Raw genomic sequence first — 20,072 nt, 5'->3', positions numbered from 1 at the left:
TAAATAAATAATAGTGACTCAAACTTGAACTAGATAATAAATAAATAAATAAATAAATAAATAAATAAATAAATAAATAAATAAATAAATAAAACTGTTATAAGAATGAAATTCAGTTAGACTAAAAAGGTAGGTCTTGAGTTCACTTATACAGTCTGGTTTTGATAATATGTTTGAATCTACACCAGCTGATGGTGCTATCTCCTTATCACAGCATCCAAAGGGTGAGTACCTGAGCTTGAGCATGGTACCAGAGCTGATCAGGGCATCTTGTATTATTTAAAACTGATTAAACTGGAATCATTTTCTGTGTAAAGCCATATAATACAATTCAGCACAATAAGAAAAAACTGTACCCATGTTTTTTGTCTGACCCCTCATCTGTGTTTTTCTCAGCACTGCCTGCGCTGACATCTTTGTTCCACAGGGTGTCAGGCTTTACTTTCACATCCCCACACTCATTCATGAAAGAAGGGAAACAAACCTCTTCTTGGGCGATGCGCATGTGGTCTCTAACCCCTGAGAAAATGGTGGGTTGAATGAAGATGCCCTTCTCGTCCACGGCTGCTCCTCCGTGCTCCAGCCTGGCTCCCTCCTTCTTCCCGCTTGCGATCAGATCCATGATCTTGTCAAACTGCTGACGGTCAATCTGAGGAAGCAATCAGAGACAGGCATGAAGGAAAGGACACTGAAAAAATGTGACAGCAATCCCAGATATCGGGAACAATGTGTATCTTCTCATCAGGCTGTAAAGGGGCAAAATGCTTAGACCCACAGTGTGCCATCCGTAGTCCCCTGACAGGCTCAGGTTGTTGCAGTAGTTTTCCAGCTCTAGTTAAATTCTGTCCAGCACAGGTTTAATGTCGCCATGTTTTTTTTCATGCCAAAATTACAAATACAGCAAGACACGTTATGTGTTGTGATGCTAACAAGGCTCAGAGACATCATAGAGGAAGCAGTTTAAGGTCACACGAGGACAAAGCATGTGCAGGCTCTCAGCTGTGCAGCTCTGACTATGACAGCAGAGAGACTCCTGGATTCTGATGAACACCTGACCAAACTATAACACTGGAAACACTTGAGGCTCACATTGGGGATCAGTGGGCCTCTGGTAAATAATAAATCATGTCATATCAGCCTAGTGTTCAAACAAACATTCACACACTGACAGCAGAGGGTGCTGCAGTATTAAGTAATCCCACTCACACATGTACACACCTCAGGCTGTGCTACAAAGAGCAATTTGAGGTTCAGTGACTGCAGAAGCTGGGATCGATACCCCCAACCTTCTGATTAAGAGACAACCTCTCTGCCACCGAGCTACAGCTGCCCCTGAGGTGGTGAGATTGAGTTCAGCTCTGGCCTTTAAATTGTTTTCATTGGTGAATGTGATGCACTGTAATATATGAGATGGGACTTCCCTGATAATGTTTGTGAATGTGTGGTATACATCTTCGTGTGAAATATGGTCTAAATCAGGCATGTCCAAAGTACGGCCCGGAGGCCATTTATTTATGGCCCCAAGCTTCCATCTTAAATTGTGTTATTCATAGCAAAGAAATTAATCAGTGAATAATTCATCTAAATCATCTGTACATTTGCAGTTTCTTTCAAGCGCAAAAACAAAACTAAAGTCAATCCAGAAACGTCTCAAAAAGCTTCATATGGTACTCTGGGAATTCTTCAAGACGGCAATAAAGAAGAAACACAAGAACTCTTAAAGCTGACAGGTTTTCAAATTAATGTTTTCATCATGATGTGAAAATGTTCTTGATGAACACAAAAGGTCAGAGGACACAAAAGAGGACACAAGACAAGATCAAAATTATGAAATTGTACAGAAAAGGCAAAATTTGGTGCCTAAAAAATTTTCAAAAGCCAGGAAAATAATTATTTTGTTCTTAAAATGTTGTCTGCTAGAAGAAGATAACGTTTGCTAATGTTTACATGGTTTGTGGAGAACTGAGGACTTCCTAGTTACTGTTTTATTGTAAAAAAAAAATTAAAATAAGTATTATTAAATATAGATTTCATATATAGCTTTTAGGATTCCAAAGTCTCAGTAGGAGCCACTGGCCCTGAGGTATTCTGACAACATCATATGTGGCCCTCTTTGAAAAAAGTTTGGACACCACTGGTCTAAATAGAAACGTCTAACATCTTCAGATGATCCCTTGAATGATTATGTTACACCCACCACAGCCTGTTTGTGCTGCTTATCTGAGCCCTGAATAATAACTCTGAACCTACCTGAGGCCCATGTGATGTTCGGGGGTCCAGCGGGTCTCCGATGACAATCTTTTTGGTTTTTTCTACGCTGCGACGTACAAACTCTTCATAGATACTCTCCTCCACAAACACACGAGATGCAGCCGTGCAGCACTGACCCTGGTTATAAAAAGCTCCCTTTTGGGTCTCCTCCACAGCTAGCTGCACTGTGGAGAAACACACACAGAGAGACTCAAACACACACCCAACATTACAATCAATCAATCAATCAATCAATCAATCAATCAATCAATCAATCAATCAATCAATCAATCAATCAATCAATCAATCAATCAATCAATCAATCAATCAATCTTTATTTGTATAGCACCAAATCCCAACAAACGTTATCTCAAGACTCTTTTACAAACAGAGCAGGTCTAGACCACTCTATATCAAATTATGAACAGAGCAAGTTATGTCCTCTCTGATGCTGAACAGAAACATTATGTATGTTTCTCACCTCTGACTCTGAGCAGTCATACACAGGTCTGAAGACAGGTCATTTAAGGAGTTTAACATTACAGTCACAGGGTCTGAGCTCAGTGCAGCTTCACTCACAGTCACAATCTGCAAACACGATGCACGGGTTCTTCCCCCCGAGCTCCAGAGTCACTCTCTTCAGGTTACTTTTGGCGGCCGCTTCTTTGATCAGCTGACCCACCTGCACAGGTAACAGCATACACATATGAAGAGGCATATCACAGTGCATTGTGGGTAATGCTGACAGATAGAGCTCATTCACATACAATGAAACTGAAGACAATCTATTGAAAGGAGCAATAAACAGATGTATTCAAACATTCTCTTTCTGCTGTTTTCACCACGTTCACAGTAAAACTGTTTTAAATGACTGGTTTTAAGCTCTGTGTTAAAGCTTCTGCTCACACACCTCTGTAGAGCCGGTAAACGCCAATTTATCCACATCCATGTGATCGGCGATCGCTGCTCCTGCTGTAGGACCGAACCCCGGCACAATGTTCACAACTCCAGGAGGAAACCCAGCCTGAGAGGCAGAGTGGAGAGAGAGAGAGTGAAACACTTAAAGGTGACATATCATGCAAAATGGACTTTTTAATGGTTCTCTACCTGAAATATGTTTCCCTGGCATGTCTACAAACCCCCCGAGAATGAAAAAAATCCATTCTGCCCCTGTTCTGATTTCTCCACCTTTCTGTAAATGTGTGTGAAACCAGCCGTTTCAGACTTCAGTGTTTTTGTTACGTAACAACAATATCCGGTCTGTCACGAAGTCAGAGCTCGGAGCTTGTTCAGCCCATAGACTGTAGGAAATAATACCGAATCCCTCCTCCGTTTTTCATTACCTGCACAAATGTGTGCTAACAAGGAGCTTAGGAGGGAGGCATGCTAGTTGTAGGCTGTCTTAATAAACACAAAGGTCGGTTTTACTCCCCACGTCTGCAGATTTGAAGATCTAGTGGATGATTTTTATTTATCATGGATAAGTGCTAGCGCTAGTTAGCATAGCCACATAGCTACATGTTCGTAGCTGTGTACCAAGACACACGTCTACATACTGATAAATAAAACAACAAGAAACATTAAATCTGTGATCAATCGTTCAGAAAGGTCCTGCTACAGGCGCCTCTCCGTCAGGATCAGATTCAGAGGGTTGAAGTAACGCGGGTCTGTGAGCAGCCGTGTATATTCAGCCAACATGTAAACATTAGATCAACGTGCTGGAGAGCCGAGGCACATCCACTTCCTGAGGGGGCGTGGTCAGAGAGAAAACAGACTGTTCTGAGGAGGGCTGAAGAAAAGGACTTTTCAGGCATGCCAAAATCTGATTTCAAAGTGTTTTTTTGAGCATAAACTTTAAAGACATGTTTTGGGGACCTCTCAGACCAATATATATTGATGAAAAAAGCGTGATATGTCACCTTTAAGCCCAAATCATAATGGGATCCTGTATTTTTTACTAGTTCAGGGTGGGTCTGGGTTAAACTCAATATTTCTCTGATCATCTCTGTATATAATCAGTATCTGGCATATGTTCACAGTTCTTGTATCTCAGTCATTTTGCAGATAGTTATTTCTTTTGCTAAATTTCTCCTGTAGGAGTAAGGACGTCTGCTAAATTCAGACTTAAGTTATTCTAATTTTACAACCTCTAAAAGATAATAAAGCCATGACATTAGTGTTCATGCTTTCAAACAGCATATACAGTGTTTACTGTAAACTGTGAAAATCTGAGTAAACTAAACATCTTTAGAAAGGCAACATTAGGTCGATGCTTCATCTCATCGGGCAGTTCTCGTGTTGATGTATCTGTTTCAATCTTTTTGTCCTCAAACATCTTTATCACGTTATAAGGTTTCACCGAGGCAGGGTTGGTGCTTCTCAATACTTGAACATTAAAGTAATAGAACTATAAAGTTTTGATCATCATCGAGTATTAAACTTATCTTATCAAAGATTGTATTTCTTTGTCTCTTCACATGTAAAGAAGAGAAGATGATCAGGCACTGTTTATGTGTCAATCAGACAAACCCATCACAGCTCTGACTTTTCAATAACCTCAAGGCACTCAGAAATAGAATCATATATTTAGATCACAGGTACGTTTATTTGACTAAATGATGGTTTTGCTGGATGTCATGAGTTGATGTTTAGTTTTGATTTGTCCTTGTGTTTCATGCCTTGGTTCCTCCCCTTGTTTATTCTGTTGTTATCCTCTGTCTTCCTTGTGTTTAGTGCTCCATGTCTTGTGTGGTAGTCCTTTGTGTATTTTCTTGTGTTTCTTAGTTTAGTCTTGTTTCCTGTTTTATTTAGTAGTTCTGAATCCCTTTTTCCAGGTTAGTGTTACTTCCTGTCCTTGTGTGACTCCCTCCTTTTTGATTAACCTGATTAGTTTCACCTGTGTCCTGCTTTTAGTGTATAAACCAGGAAGGCCTCTCAGATCCTCCGGCTCCTCTCTTTCAGCTGTTCCTCAGAGGAGAACAGAAACATTTGGTGACGCTGCTCTCAGCCACCACGCTCCTAAACTATGGAACAGCCTGCTGGAGGATCTGAGAGGAGCTGATGGAGATATTCAGACTTTTAAAAATAAACTAGAAACGTATTTATTCAGTCTGGCTTTTATGTATGGTTTAACAATTTTATTACTTACTTTTTACTGTTGATTTAAATGTTGCTTTATTATTTTACTAATTTTAACTTTATATAATTAAATTTGTATTTATTTATTCATTCATTTATTTATTTTTATTAATCTACTCAGTTTTATTGGTATTTTTAACCTTAATTTTATTTTCAACTGTTGTACTTACCCTTTTTAAAGTTATTTATTTCAACTATTTATATTCTTAATATTAATTTGACGCTTTAACTTATTTTAATTACGCATATTTTATTGTTCTTGGTGTGCATTAGTCTCTATTTAAAATCCTTTTTTTAAAAAATATGTCTTGCCATTATTTTATTTCTGCTTCTTTCTTGTTTTTCAATCGCTGTAAAGCACTTTGGGTTGCATTTGACTTGTACGAAAGGTTCTATATAAATAAAACTTGATTTATTTATTGATTGATTGATTTATTTATTGATTGATTGATTGTGTTCACACCTGTGTTAATTACTCTGTGTGTTTAGTTGCTTTGTTTCTCTTGTCCTGTGTTGGATCCTTGTATGTCTTTCCTGTGTTCTCTCTGTGTCAGTCTTCCTTGTGTTCTCTGTTATTTTGGATTTAGTTTTTTTGACTTTTCAGTAGTTTTGTTTGTACCTTTTTGTTCTTCTGTTTATTAAAACCTTTTTATTTTAAATCTGCACTTTGGTCCTCCTTCAGTCTTTCCCCCACCGTGACACTGGATGTTAAATAAAAGCACATTTTCCTCCAGGATGACAGAATTACTTCACCTTTTTGTCATAAAAACATAATAGACTAGATGATAGTCTATTATGTTCAAGATGATAGTGTAAGCAGTGACTGGATGAGGCAGATAAGTAACTTTCTAATCATCATATAATCTTTATTCTGTCTCAAATACTTGAAAATCTTTGGGGGGAGTTGTGATTTGTTCTGGTAGATCTTTACTTTCTACTCTTTTATTTCATGCAGATAATGATATACACGGTGTGAAGTGTTGAATAAATCACTTTTGATATCCTGGAGTTAATATCAGTTCTGACTTATAATAAATTCCTTGTTGTTTAAAGCTGCATTTGGTTTCATTGTGTCAAATGAATGAGGCTGTAAAGCAAAGGAGAATCTCCTCAGACTAAATGTTTGTTTTTTCTGTGCCATATAAAGAAGTATATCACAGTGAGCGTGGCCCTGGCAGTCTGATACAAACATTAGTGAAAGTGAGGTTATGTTTTAGTGAAGGATAAAGATCTGTGTGTCTGAGGACGGTCAGGTAAAAACAGAATGAAATCAGAGCTGGTTCATCTCAGGATTAAGAGGACAGTCAGAGACATTGTGATCCTCAGCCCTGGGCTTGGATCGCTTCATATCAACATGTCAAACCTCAGACCTCTTTGATAAGCGATCCGACGTGCAGTGCGGTGAGGGGGGTCTGCTCCGCTGGCTTTATGACCACAGTGTTCCCACAGCTCAGGGCCGGAGCTATCTTCCACATGAACATCAGCAGAGGGAAGTTCCACTAGCAGAGACAAGAGCAGATGTTAGCTGAATGTTTCATCATGTTAAAGCAAACTGTCACAAAGAAACAACCTCAATCACAGCCATGCACTTAAACTTGGTTTATCCTTTCTATCAGGGTGATAGGAGGACTGTCATTGGTCTGATATGGCACAAAACACATGTATACACATTACACAGGTTCACCTGCTCAAAGCCTGTCTACATTAAGCCTCTATGCTTTAATGTTTGGACTGGGTGTGACCTGTATTACTCTTAAACAACCACTTACACAAGATCAACCTACAAGATAGATCTGTGATAGACTTTGAAATGACCACAGGGATAACAGGATGTGTTTTACAAATCCCTGTGATATTTGACTATAAAGATCATGACATATGAGCTGTGTTCATGGTATTAAATATTTTTACCCTGAGATCAGGCTCACCTGTCTATTACCCTGAAAGCTCCTCTGTAGCTCCTGAACACATCCACTGACACAGCTGAGGCTCAATTGGAGAGACTAAGCCCAAATAATCAAACCTTGAAAAAGGTTTGCTTTAGGACAGTCAGGCTGACATGGAGCATTGTGATCCAGTGCCCACAGGTCCTATGATATCACCAGATAGTTAGAGGCTGACTATCCACGCTCTGAGCGTAACAACCACAAGTCTTAAAGGAAAACAAAACTCGGATTGGACAAAACTGGACCACAAAATATTCACAAGAACATAAGAAATTATCCAGCAAACTCTCTGCAAGAGAAATAATCCAGCATACTCTCTTCAAAATAAATAATCCAGCATACTCTCTTCAAAATAAATAATCCAGCATACGTCCTGCAATGCATATAATCCATCAAACTCTCTGCAAGGTAAATAATTCAACCAATCCCCTGCAATGCATACAGTGGCTATCAAAAGCCTACACCCCCCTGTTAAAATGCCAGGTTTTTTTATATAAAACAATGAGACCAAGATAAATCATGTCAGAACTTTTTACACCTTTAATGTGACCTATAACATGAACAATTCAACTGAAACAAAATGAAATCTTTTAGGGGGAAGAATACAAATAATAATTAAAGCCGCAAGCTGCGATGAACGGGCCCTCGCACACCTGCAGCCACCGCCTACGCGAGCCGCCGCCACATGTAAACCGCTGCCTGATATTTGCCATCACATGATGCGAAAGCAAGATCTGAGAGCATATGCAGCCTTAGGTGATGCAAATGTTCCAAGTTTTTGGCAGATTGCCAAGAAAATCTCAAAACTTGACAGTGTGCCACGCCCACAATTTTAGTCTGAACAGAATTGCTTTTATCATTTTTACATTTTCACATTGAAATCTGTATGTATTTTGATGCACTGCCTGATAGTCAGCATCGCCTGTTCTGGCCACTGCCTGATGCTTTTTGGAGAATTTGGCATTTGAAAGTCTTAAAAAAACATTTCTTTGGTTTATGCAGAGACTTTTGCTTTAATTTGAATGCAAAGTTATTTGGAGAAGTGTTTCGGCGGTTTGATGTTAGTGTTTGGAAGTTTGTTTTTACTGTCCTGGTCAATAGAATGTAAAATACATATTATTCACATTAAAAGCTGTATGTGCATTTGATGCCCCGCCTCAACACATGCCACGCCCACAATTTTGGTCAGAACAGAATTCCTTTAACACTAATTTAATCGTCAATATGTCTGCTATAGAATGTGTCTTGTTTGGACTGAATCGGAGAAAAACTCTAGGAGGAGCTCTCAAAAGTATGCACCCTTATTTAGGCGTCATTCTTCACATTCAAAGCTGTATGTGCGTTTGATGCCCCGCCTTAACACATGCCACGCCCACAATTTTTGTCTGATCAAAATTTGTTCTGATAATTTTTTTCTCGTCAAGGTGTCTACTATAGGTTGCCCTTGGTTTGGAAAGGATCGGAGAAATGCCTTTGGAGAAGATAACGAAAGTATGCACCCTTATTTTGTGACCCCGTTTTTCCTGTTCAAAGCTAGGTGGCGCTCTTCCTGTTGAGTTTGGGATATGGGTGCAAGAGGCTTTTATGTGCGTCCTGATGCCATGAATATGCGTACAATTTTTCAAGCATGTAGCTCAAAAAACTCGATGCATAGGGTGTTATTTTTACCTCTAGGGGGCGCTACAGACATTTTTTTTTACAAGACCTATAATAACTTGCAATTTTCACCAGGCCCGATGAGTAACAACTAACCATAAGGGGGCGCCACATCCTCAGGTTTGAATCCACTGAGCCAGCACCTTGGTCAGCTGTTGCTGTTTTTAAAATGTGTTTTATAATGAAGTTAACTTTATTTGACTTCATTCATTTTTCCCTCTCAGTCCTTGATTCTCACTCTTGCACTCTATGCACTTTGCATATTATATGTGTGAGGTTTGATACCACATTTTATACAGTTCTCATGTGTTATGTTGTTATTGTTTGAATTTGGCATATTTTGCTTTTTTTTTTGTTCTATAACATTTTTAAAAAAACACAAAAAAAAACATGTAATTCTTGAAGTGAGTCAGAGGCAAACGGAATGGAATGAGTACGCATTGTAAAGAAAATGATGTACTCTGATGTCACAAAGGGCACTATGTAAACCAGCAGCTTTTCCTCAGTCTGATCATTTTGAATCTGTTGTAGGTGAGATTAGTGAGACGTCCACACTCAACCAAACGATCAAAATGCCGAAACAATCGCAGAAAACCACCAAGGCTGCTAAACGCAAACCAAGACATCAGGAGGAACCCATCGATGTTTCAACACTTCATCTGGACTTAAAAAAACATGATGAAGTCTTGAATGCAGAGCGGGAAATCTCTCCCAAAAAGAAGAACAAGAGACCCATACTCACGGAAGAGTTGAAGAATGAAAAGGAGTTCACTGCACGAAATCCACAGGACCAAGGGGACCAAGAGGAGCCGTGTAATTCCACTGGTGATGAAACTCCTGTCCTAGACGCTGAGTTGATTGAGTCCATCAAGAGAATGCCAAAAAAGCTACTTCAAGAGGAGTATCTGGAGCTGATGAAGGACTATATCATCACCAAGGGGAAGCTGGAAGCTTTTGACGCTGATATCCAAGGCCAGCAAGTTATTGTCAACCTAACGGCTGAACGGGATACCCTCAAAAAGAAAATGAAAGAGATCAACATCCAGAAGGGAGAGGCCATCAAGAAGCAGGAGAAACTCTTGGAGGAGGTGGATGAGCTGAAACAGAAACTCAGCCCCCAGGAATGTCCTTCCCAAGAGAACCCGGTGCTGAAGAACACACTCGAAAACATCCAGGAGGAGTTCAAAAACAAGCTCATCCAAGAGGTTCAGGGCACCCTTAGAGTCTCAAACCAAGAGTTCAGTGAGAGGTATCAAACAGAGGTCGCCACTTTCAGACATCAGGCTGAGATACTTAATAGTGAGCTGGAGAGGGAAGTCCAGGCAAATGCAGACAGGATGGTGGGAGACCAGCAATTCATCAAGAACTTACAAGTGGAACTGAACGCCCACCATAGAAAAATGGCAGAAACCAACATCTCCCTGCAAAACACCCTGGACAAGGAGAAAGATCACATGAGAGAGATAGAGGAGTTGAGAATTCAGCTCAACTCTCACAAACAACTTCTGAAAGAACATGAGGAGCTGAAAGAGGAACAAAAAACCACAAAGGAGAAGTTTGACGCTGAGCTTCAGCTAGAAAAACAGAAATATATGCTTCTCCAAAAAGAACACAAGAGCCACAAGGCAATGGACGACCAACAAGACCAGATGAACCTGACAGCTGAGAAGGAAGACCTGATTAAGAGTATGAGTGAGAAGGAGGAAGAAGATAGAGAGATTACTGAAGCTGTCAAAGTCCAAGAGGAGGCTGAGGACTCAGAGGAGCAGATCCCCAAGCAGGAGTCATCTATCACTGAGGGACCAGCTTTCCAACTCCAGGAGGGGCCTGAGGACTCAGAGATCACCAGTGCTGAGACTTCTGAATCAAGTGCAACAACCCTCACCCCCCAGGAAGAGCCCCAAGATTTGACTGGAGTCACTGAGATAGCGCCTCAAGTCAAACCTTCATCCTGGAAAAGGTTTCGACATTTTATTGGATTGAGGAAGCCAAAGTCCTGGAAGAAGAAGAAGAAGAAAGAGCCTACAATAACTCCTCAGCCCCATCCCTCTGACCCCTAACTAACCTTCCTCCCCCATTTCCTCACCCCCATCTTCACCCTCTTCACCCTTTTCTGTCTTAGTGGGTTTCCCCCGGGTAACTCCGGTTTCCCCCACTAATCAAACAAATACAACAAACAATTAAATAAAAAACAACAACTAAACAAACAAATGTGGATTTTTAAAGTATCTCTTTTATTACAGAGAAAAAGTATAAGTTTTTCCTAATTTACAAATGTGTGTCATGAGTCTTCATACAGTCAAGTTAATTATTATACTGTTGTCAGATAGGTATGAATTTAAAATCCTTAACCTACATGAATAAAGCATAACACTACCATTAGGTCTTTTTTTTGTTAAGAGTAATTTCAGAACCAGGCTCTGAAGGTTGATTCAAAAGTGTTTCAGTGTGTGGGGGAACAATGAACCACAATGTACATGCACATGTACATTATTCACATTAAAAGCTGTATGTGCATTTGATGCCCCGCCTCAACACATGCCACGCCCACAATTTTGGTCAGAACAGAATTCCTTTAGCACTAATTTAATCGTCAATATGTCGGTTATAGAATGTGTCTTGTTTGGACTGAATTGGAGAAAAACTCTAGGAGGAGCTCTCAAAAGTATGCACCCTTATTTAGGCGTCATTCTTCACATTCAAAGCTGTATGTGCGTTTGATGCCCCGCCTCAACACATGCCACGCCCACAATTTTTGTCTGATCAAATTTTTTTCTGATAATTTTTTTCTCGTCAAGGTGTCTACTATAGGTTGCCCTTGGTTTGGAATGGATCGGAGAAATGCCTTTGGAGAAGATAACGAAAGTATGCACCCTTATTTTGTGACCCAGTTTTTCATGTTCAAAGCTAGGTGGCGCTCTTCCTGTTGAGTTTGGGATATGAGTGCAAGAGGCTTTTATGTGCGTCCTGATGCCATGAATATGCGTACAATTTTTCAAGCATGTAGCTCAAAATAACCCCTATGGGGAGGGGTTTTTGAAAACTCTAGGGGGCGCTGGTGAGCACATTTTTTCGCCTTTTTTGCGAAACCCATAAAATGTCGCAATTTTTCCCAGGACTGACGAGTGTGTTGGATGAGGTGAGACTACGTGCATTTTAAAGTCACAAAAATCAATTTTCCGTCGTTTTTTTTTTATGCCCCGCCCCAAAGTCCGACACGCCCACATCTTTCGTCTGAACGGAATGCCTTTACTTTGTATTAATCGTCAATGGGTTTACTATAGAATGTGCCGAGTTTGGACTGAATCGGAGAAAAGCTCTAGGAGAAATTAGCAAAAGTATGCACCCTTGCACAGACCCATTTTGGCCCATTTTTTCATGTTCAAAGCTAGGTGGCGCTCTTCCTGTTGAGTTTTGAATATGGGTGCCACTGACTTTTTTGTGCGTCCTGATGCCATAAATATGTGTAAGATTTTTCATGCATGTAGCTCAAAAAACTTGATGCGTAGGGTGTTATTTTTACCTCTAGGGGGCGCTACAGACATTTTTTTTACGAGACCTATAATAACTTGCAATTTTCACCAGGCCCGATGAGTGTGCAAAAATACTCGCACTTTCATTAACGTTCAGGGGTCCAAAACTGCAAACTCCTATAATATGAAACCCTTAGGGTTACAATAGGGCCTTCGCCACCAGCAGTGCTCGGGCCCTAATAATAATCATAATAATAATGTGGTTGCATAAGTGTACACACCCTCTTATAACTGGGGATGTGGCTGTGTTCAGAATTAACCAATCACATTCAAACTCGTGTTAAGTAGTAGTCAGTATACACCTGTCATAATTTAAAGTGACTTTGATTAATCCAAATAAAGATCAGCTGTTCTAGGAGGATTTTCATCACATGTCCTCAGTTCATCTTACAGCAAAAGCCATGGTCCACAGAGAGCTTCCAAAGCAGCAGAGGGATCTCATTGTTGAAAGGTATCAGTCAGGAGAAGGGAACAAACATGTTCCAAGGCATTAGATATACCATGGACCACAGTGAAGACCGTCATCATCAAGTGGAGAAAATATGGAACAACAGTGACATTACCAAGAACTGAACATCCCTCCAAAACTGATGAAAAGACCAGAAGAAAACTGTTCAGGGAGGCTTCCATGAGGCCTTCAGCAACATTAAAGGAGCTGCAGGGATTTCTGACTAGTACTGTCTGTGTACTACATGTGACAACATCTCTCCTATTCTTCATATGTGTACTACATGTGACAACATCTCTCCTATTCTTCATATGTTTACTACATGTGACAACATCTCTCCTATTCTTCATATGTTTCAGCTATGGGTAGGGTGGCAAGACTTTTCTTATGAAGAAAAACATCCAAGCCCGGCAACATGTTTCAAAAACACACATGAAGTCTCCCAAAAGCATCAAATGTTTTATGGTCTGATGAAACCAAGGCTGAACTTTTTGGCCATAATTCCAAAAGGTATGTTTGTCATAAAAACAACACTGCACATCACATAAAGAACACCAGACCCACAGAGAAGCATGGTGGGGGCAGCATCATGCTTTGGGCCTGTTTTTCTTCAGCTGGAACCAGGGCCTTAGTCAAGGTGGAGGGAAGTATGAACAGTTACAAACACCAGTCAGTTTAACACAAAACCTCCAGACCTCCATTAGAAAGATGAAGATGAAGAGGAATTTCACCTTTCAACACGACAACAAACCAAAGCATACATCCAAATCAACAACAGCATGGCTTCACCAGAAGAAGATTCAAGTTTTGGAATGGCCCAGCCAGAGTCCAGACCTGAATCCAGTTGAATATCTGTGGGGGGATCTGAAGAGGACTGTGCACAGGAGATGTCCTCACTATCTGATGGATTTGGAGCTTTTTTATAAAGAAGAATGGGCAAATATCACCACGTCAAGATGTGTCATGCTAATAGACTCCTACAAAAAAAACGTGTGCTGTGATAAAATCAAAAGGTGCTTCAAACAATTATCAGTTAAAGGGTGTGTACACTTATGAAACCACATTATTAGTATTATTTTTTTCTTCCCCATAAAAGATTTTTTTTAATTTTCAGTTGAATTGTTCATGTTATAGGACACATTGAAGGTGGAAAAAGTTCTGACATGATTTATCTTGGTCTAATTTTTTTACATCACAAAACCTGCATTTTAACAGGGGGGTGGAGACTTTTGATATCCACTGTATACATGTAATCCAGCATACACAGGTTTGTTTCTAGTTTTAACTTTTGTTGGATATCGTCTAATGTGTAAAACCTCTAAAATCTGAACACCATGAATTAAATGGCTTTTGCTGTCAATGTTGAAAATGTGCCAAAAGAAAAGAAAATACAAACATTTAACTTGTTTGTAATTTCCTGAAAAAACATAGAAAGGATATATATTTAAAACTCATCTGGATGTAGAAGCACAAGAGACATGTGGCTTTAGACTCTGAAATAATTTCCTGTCGTTTTAATATTATCTATGAGGAGTTTGAGAAGGTGACATAATTGTGTGATTACAAAAACTGTGCAGAATTGATTGTGTTAGCTCTTTGTCATATACCTAAAATCACCTTATGTAAGTCATGCTCTATTTTTTTTTCTTATTAATTTCCACTGTTTTATGTAAACTACAGTCTCTGCAGAGGGCACAGAGATGGCAGCTGAAAATGTGCCCACTTTGGTTTGTAATCCAACCTTTGCTGCAAACCAGATCAATGAGCAGGCCGATCTTCAGCTGTTCTTGTGGTCTGACTGTAAGAGATTAACATCTTTCTGTTTGCTCATAGAGAGCTCACAGGGGTCTACAAAGAACTGTCTTATGGCTTTACACATTGAACTGATGTAAACAGCAGATTACTGATGACTCACTTCTATTATTGGAGCTGTCTCCACAGTAAATGATCAAAGCTGCGTTGCACTGGGGCTGTTAATCAAAACAACACACACATCATCATCACACCACAGTTTACCCAGATAGAAAACCACTTCATCTGTCTATCTCTTGATCTGGAGACGACTGTAAAGGAGATCTAAATCATCAGGACTGAATATGAGTAAACAAAGTTCTCTGTTCTCCCTGTGTTGGAAGCTGGTAGACTAATAATTAGGCACTCAAACCCAAATTAGACAGCAATACATGTGAGTGGTGCCCGTTTATTGTTCAGGCCTTGTTAACTTTTACAACACTTTGGAAACACTCAGGGATCTCGGGATCACAAGTCTGGAGAAAGGTTTCTGTTTTCCTCTGACAATGACTCATACTGTTTGAGCGCCAGCAGTGCTTTCAGTAATTACACAACGTCCTTCAGTATAAATTTCACTTTATGATATAATCTCTCGTGTCAAACAACAGGCGTTTTGTTCCTTTGTTGCCAAAGCAACATTAGAGGTTACAGACTCCTGCTCAAAAAGATGAAACCTGAATGTGTGTATTCTGACAGGATCTCTGAACAATACTCATGTGTCTGTCAGGATCTGACTGTGTGCAATACAATACAGCAATACACCTTTCACTGCCCCACCCTCACACTGATAAATGTACCATCAAAGGAAAACTACATATATTCTAATGTGTGGAAGTAAATCCAAACAGAACAGGACTGGAGGCATGTATTCTTGAAAGAAAACCCCCAGAGGGATTTGCAGAGAGGAGGTTTTGTTTAGAGAGAGAGGAAAGAACAAGATAAGGTTACACTTACTGAGGTTTCATTTCAACCCCCATAACTACACACAGCTTTTAAGTCAGTGCAGCTTGACGTTCATAATCAGTGCTTATATGAAAAGTAAGCGTAATTTGGTTCTTCAGGCCTCACTGCAGACAAAAGAATAAAAGAAACAACTTCCTGGGGGGGAGCATGAATGTGCTCATGCAAAGTCAGACAGTTGAATGATGTCACTTCCATGTTTGTGTCCTCAGTAAATATAAAATCTCATTCACATTCACTGGGACTTTCTCATACCTGTGCAGCTTCTATCCCTCATGATGTCAAAACTGTACATAGGGAGATAACAGTGATATACAGTCTGAAAAATAAACCTCGTAGGGAGATATCTCTGATTCAATGTGACCAGTGGAGGTGGGTGAGTCGGCGAGTGTCAGCGGGGGAATGGATCACTTTCAGTTGGTAAAAACTGTAACTGCCATTTTTCCCACAGGCCAACAGTGGCAGTGCAGACTTCGCCTGTTATCCTCTGTTGAACTTTGAGGGACCAAAACCATTTCAGACAAAGTCTGTTCTGATCGAATGTTTCAAACAGTTAACCAAGGCAAGGAAAATTATTTCTCTGAGTTTGATGTAAATATAACAGAGTCAGAGTGTGGTGCTAGAAGAAAATGTCATAGTATCTGGACCTGCCTTCAATCAATCAATCAATCAATCAATCAATCAATCAATCAATCAATCAATCAATCAATCAATCTTTATTTGTATAGCGCCAAATCACAACAAACGTTATCTCAAGACGCTTTTACAAACAGAGCAGGTCTAGACCACTCTATGTCAAATTATGAACAGAGACCCAACACCAAGACAGGATCAGATCTGATCTTATCTTAATCCACCATGAGCATTGCACCTCGCTGTATTTAGTTAGTTACAGCGGCGAGGACAAGCTTCCTTTAACAGGCAGAAACCTCGAGCAGAACCAGACTCATGTTAGACACACATCTGCCTTGACCGAGTTGAGCTTGAGTTGGTTCTGTCAGCTAACATCTCAGCTGTTCATAAGGGGTGTATGTACGTACACTCTTCCTTTCAAAAGTGATGTTAATTTAACGGACAGTGTTGCCAAGTCTGCTTATTCAAGCTACTTTAGGGTAGCACAGGTTCTTCTGTGGTGTTGCTTATGACAGTCACGGGTTGCAGTTTCTTTGGTCTGTGTCTGTTTTTGGGGGTTTTCTTTGCTTCCTGTATGAACCCCTCCTGGTTCTCTCCAAGCTTACTCCAATAATGCAAAACACAACAGTTTGTTCTGTTGCAGGATCCATAAATAACATTGTTCACCTGGTTACTCCAGCCCCTCCCTTTCTTCCTACAACACAACATCAAGATAAGCTGAAGGGACATAGCCTACCACACGTCATGTGGGCTATCTCCATGAGCGCATTGCGTCTACTTCAACTGATAGAGATCAAATGTTGGGTTCCATTTGGATGCAGATGATGCCATTACCTACTGATCAGACCCTCTTTTCTTTGTTGTTCTGAAATGCCTCACTGTTTACCATGTTTAACTTTTGCAGCAGTCTTTTTCACACCAAGCCAAAGTAATATGAGCAGTAGAAAGTCCATGAAATACATCATTGCTTACAGATTAACAACAGAACCCTCAGGACTTACTGGGATGATGGCTCCACAGACTCCTACGGGCTCGTGTTTGGTTAAACACACAAAGGTGTCATCTGGAAAAAACAAACAGAGGAAGTACAATCAGCTTTCATCCTGAGAGATTTAATATTGTCGATGCAGTTCTTTTTATTTGAATCTTCATCCCAGATCATAATGACATTCTTTAACACTCAATTATTTTTTGCACAGTTAGTTCCATTTATAAAACAAAGAGGGCAGTCTTGTGTCACAGATGCTGTACAACAAGGCAGAGAACTAGTTTTGGTGTTTCATGTTTGGTAGGTTGTAGAGAGAGCTAATTGGTAATGTTTGAGGAAACGGTCTTTGTATGTCAGACCTCTGGTCTTGATATATAGGCGTTTTTCAACCAGAGGAACTTTACCACGGAACTACGTGCGTTTAGACCGGTGGACCCAGGGTCTAAATTTAGTTCAGGGGTAGATAATCTCCCCCCTAAAAAGCCCCTGCTAGGGGGGTAGTACTTTTCAAAGGTCCTGGGACTTTTGGGGGGCAGGGCCTGTAATGCTGAACTTGTCTGATTGGTAGTTTTTATTCCTCCCTTCGTCCACAATAACATCACACACATCTGTGATTCACTTGATTTCTCTTTCTTTCATTAGTTTTTATTTGTTCTATCTTTTTTGTATGTGTGTGTACTTTTCAAAAGAAGAAGCTGTGATTCTCTTGATTTAGCAGCTTGTAACAGTAGTCTTCTCTCAGCCCACCGTGAATGCGTCTCTCCCGGTGTTAAGGTTTTAAAAGTGACCCTGTAAACTGGAGACCTTCAGCTGAACGTGTCAGTGTTTGTGGAGTTCACACAGCTGTTGAAACACAGAGGGAGTTCCTGGGAATGCAAACTAGTTTAGTTTTTATTAAGATTTCTAAATATCCTCATCAGATATTTAATGATCGTCTAAAGACGTTTATGAGGGATGCATCCGGCTGAGAGTCTCCAGTTAACAGGGTCGCTGTTTAAACCAAAACACTGTCCGATCTCTGTCACGGCTTTTTGAGTTCAAAAGGATTTTAAAGGTGTGTTGAAACGTCTTTGCTACTCGCGCTTATCTCCTCTCACGTGTTGATTCAGTGAATCCATCTGTGATGAAATATAGCACCATCTAAAACAGAGCCAGCTGAGTCTCTTCATGCTAACAGGCTAACTGTTGTGTTGCTCATAATAATACCTGCCTGTCCATCTGCTTCTATGGTGTCATCTGTGATGAATGGCATTCCTCTTTGTTTTACTGCCCTCTACTGGTCTGTTGGTGTCGTGCATTTACTTTTTATTTCTCCATACGTCACTGGCCTGATTTACACAATCTACCCGGGACTTCAGCCCGCGGTCGAAACGCAGACAACAATGGGGGCACAGGAACCTTTTAGTTACTGGGAAAGTAGTTCTGGGGGCTAATAGACCCCGGAGCTCTTGGTCGAAATGCACCTTATGAAGACAATGCTAAAAACTGCAGTTCCTCAAGTGTCCACTTGAGGCTGGCTCCGAAAGCACTGGACACCACATACACAGCAATTCTAAAAAGCTGATCATAACAGCAGAAATAAACATGTTTACAGCTCGGTTCAAAAAAGCACTTTTGGTCTGAATAGCTAATTTCTCTAACATTAACACACTGTATGTGGTGAACTTTTTTATAACTTCTTATTTATTAAGGCTTTGCATAATTAGGGGTGTGGCTGACTTGACCGACAGGCAGGCGAACAGTAACTGTTCGTGAAAGGGCTAAAGGCCTGCTGTAACTCCACCTCTTAGATCGACTGAAAGTTAGCTTGAGTCAGTATTTCCAACATGGCAACAGTCGTCAATAGGCTTCAAAACTCTGTTTCAGAAACAAATAGTGGACGTCACAGAGACTACATCCATGTTTTATACAGTCGATGGATAAAACTTAACATGGAGGGTCATATTTATGATGCATCACAGCAGCTTCTTGTCCCGGAGTGCCAGGAGGGGTGAGCAAGGGAGCGTTTCAATCTATAGTCTGACTGCCAGATATCCTTACAATTCCAATTTCTACACACTGTGGACATGTAGCAGAGCTGTGTCATCCTAATGTTAACTTTGAAAATGCACTACTGGAAGTGAATAAGTCGACACATGCTGGTAGCGGGCCTGTGTCTGCGTATAAGTGAGGATCACAGGTGGAGAGGCTGTCTGCTTGGTGGGGCAATGAGCCAACACTGACGGGTTAATCCTCTCAGACTGTTGCACCTCACTGATTACTATCTCAGCCTTTTCCTCTTCCCTTTGTCCGGCGCTGCTTTCCTCCATCAGCACTCTTTTGGGATCTAATCGAGAGGAAAAAGGCAGCCGTGTTTTGTCTATCTGCTGTCTTGCAGAGGCCTAGGAGACACAAAGTAGGATCTGACAAGAGGGGGAAGTATTCAGAGCTGGATGAGATACCACCCAGGTCTAAGACAATCCTGAGACAGGCCGAGTCACTGGTGCTCTGGTAATTAACTGCACTGAAGGGACATATGCAACAAAAGTTAGCCAGTGTTTCTGATTTGCACTGGAAAAAATTCAAAATGGCGCAAACTATTCAAATGTGGGCACAACCTATCAACTGAAGTAGCTAAATCGATTATGATTTCAAAGCAGATGTTTTTGTACACCTAAAGTCAGAACATATATTTAGTAGTATTTCAAGGTTTCCCATCATTTAACATTTAATATGATCTGCTGCTGAAC

At 40.4% G+C, this 20,072-nt stretch overlaps 2 protein-coding genes across 2 annotated transcripts in view; one reads left to right on the top strand and one right to left on the bottom strand.

Annotated features, from left to right (window-relative positions):
- The window catches only part of aldh1a3 (aldehyde dehydrogenase 1 family, member A3), a 38,860-nt gene that overhangs the window by 5,764 nt on the left and 13,024 nt on the right, over positions 1–20,072 (bottom strand). Inside the window, exons 5-10 of the mRNA XM_034680571.1 lie at positions 17,357–17,418; positions 6,759–6,887; positions 3,161–3,274; positions 2,830–2,932; positions 2,251–2,435; positions 485–649 (exon numbers count right to left, since the gene is read on the bottom strand). Coding sequence (XP_034536462.1) covers positions 485–649; positions 2,251–2,435; positions 2,830–2,932; positions 3,161–3,274; positions 6,759–6,887; positions 17,357–17,418 — 758 coding nt within the window. The remainder of the gene's footprint in view (positions 1–484; positions 650–2,250; positions 2,436–2,829; positions 2,933–3,160; positions 3,275–6,758; positions 6,888–17,356; positions 17,419–20,072) is intronic.
- Positions 9,484–11,201, top strand: LOC117810647 (golgin subfamily A member 6-like protein 7). Its single transcript, XM_034680572.1, has 2 exons — positions 9,484–10,726; positions 10,805–11,201. Exons 1-2 carry the CDS (start codon positions 9,563–9,565, stop codon positions 11,048–11,050), a joined length of 1,410 nt encoding a protein of 469 aa, XP_034536463.1. The 5' UTR covers positions 9,484–9,562; the 3' UTR covers positions 11,051–11,201.

This window comes from Notolabrus celidotus, chromosome 3 (genome assembly GCF_009762535.1).
Source record: "Notolabrus celidotus isolate fNotCel1 chromosome 3, fNotCel1.pri, whole genome shotgun sequence".
Lineage (NCBI taxonomy): Eukaryota > Metazoa > Chordata > Actinopteri > Labriformes > Labridae > Notolabrus > Notolabrus celidotus.
This window is presented reverse-complemented; position numbering and strand designations above follow the sequence as displayed.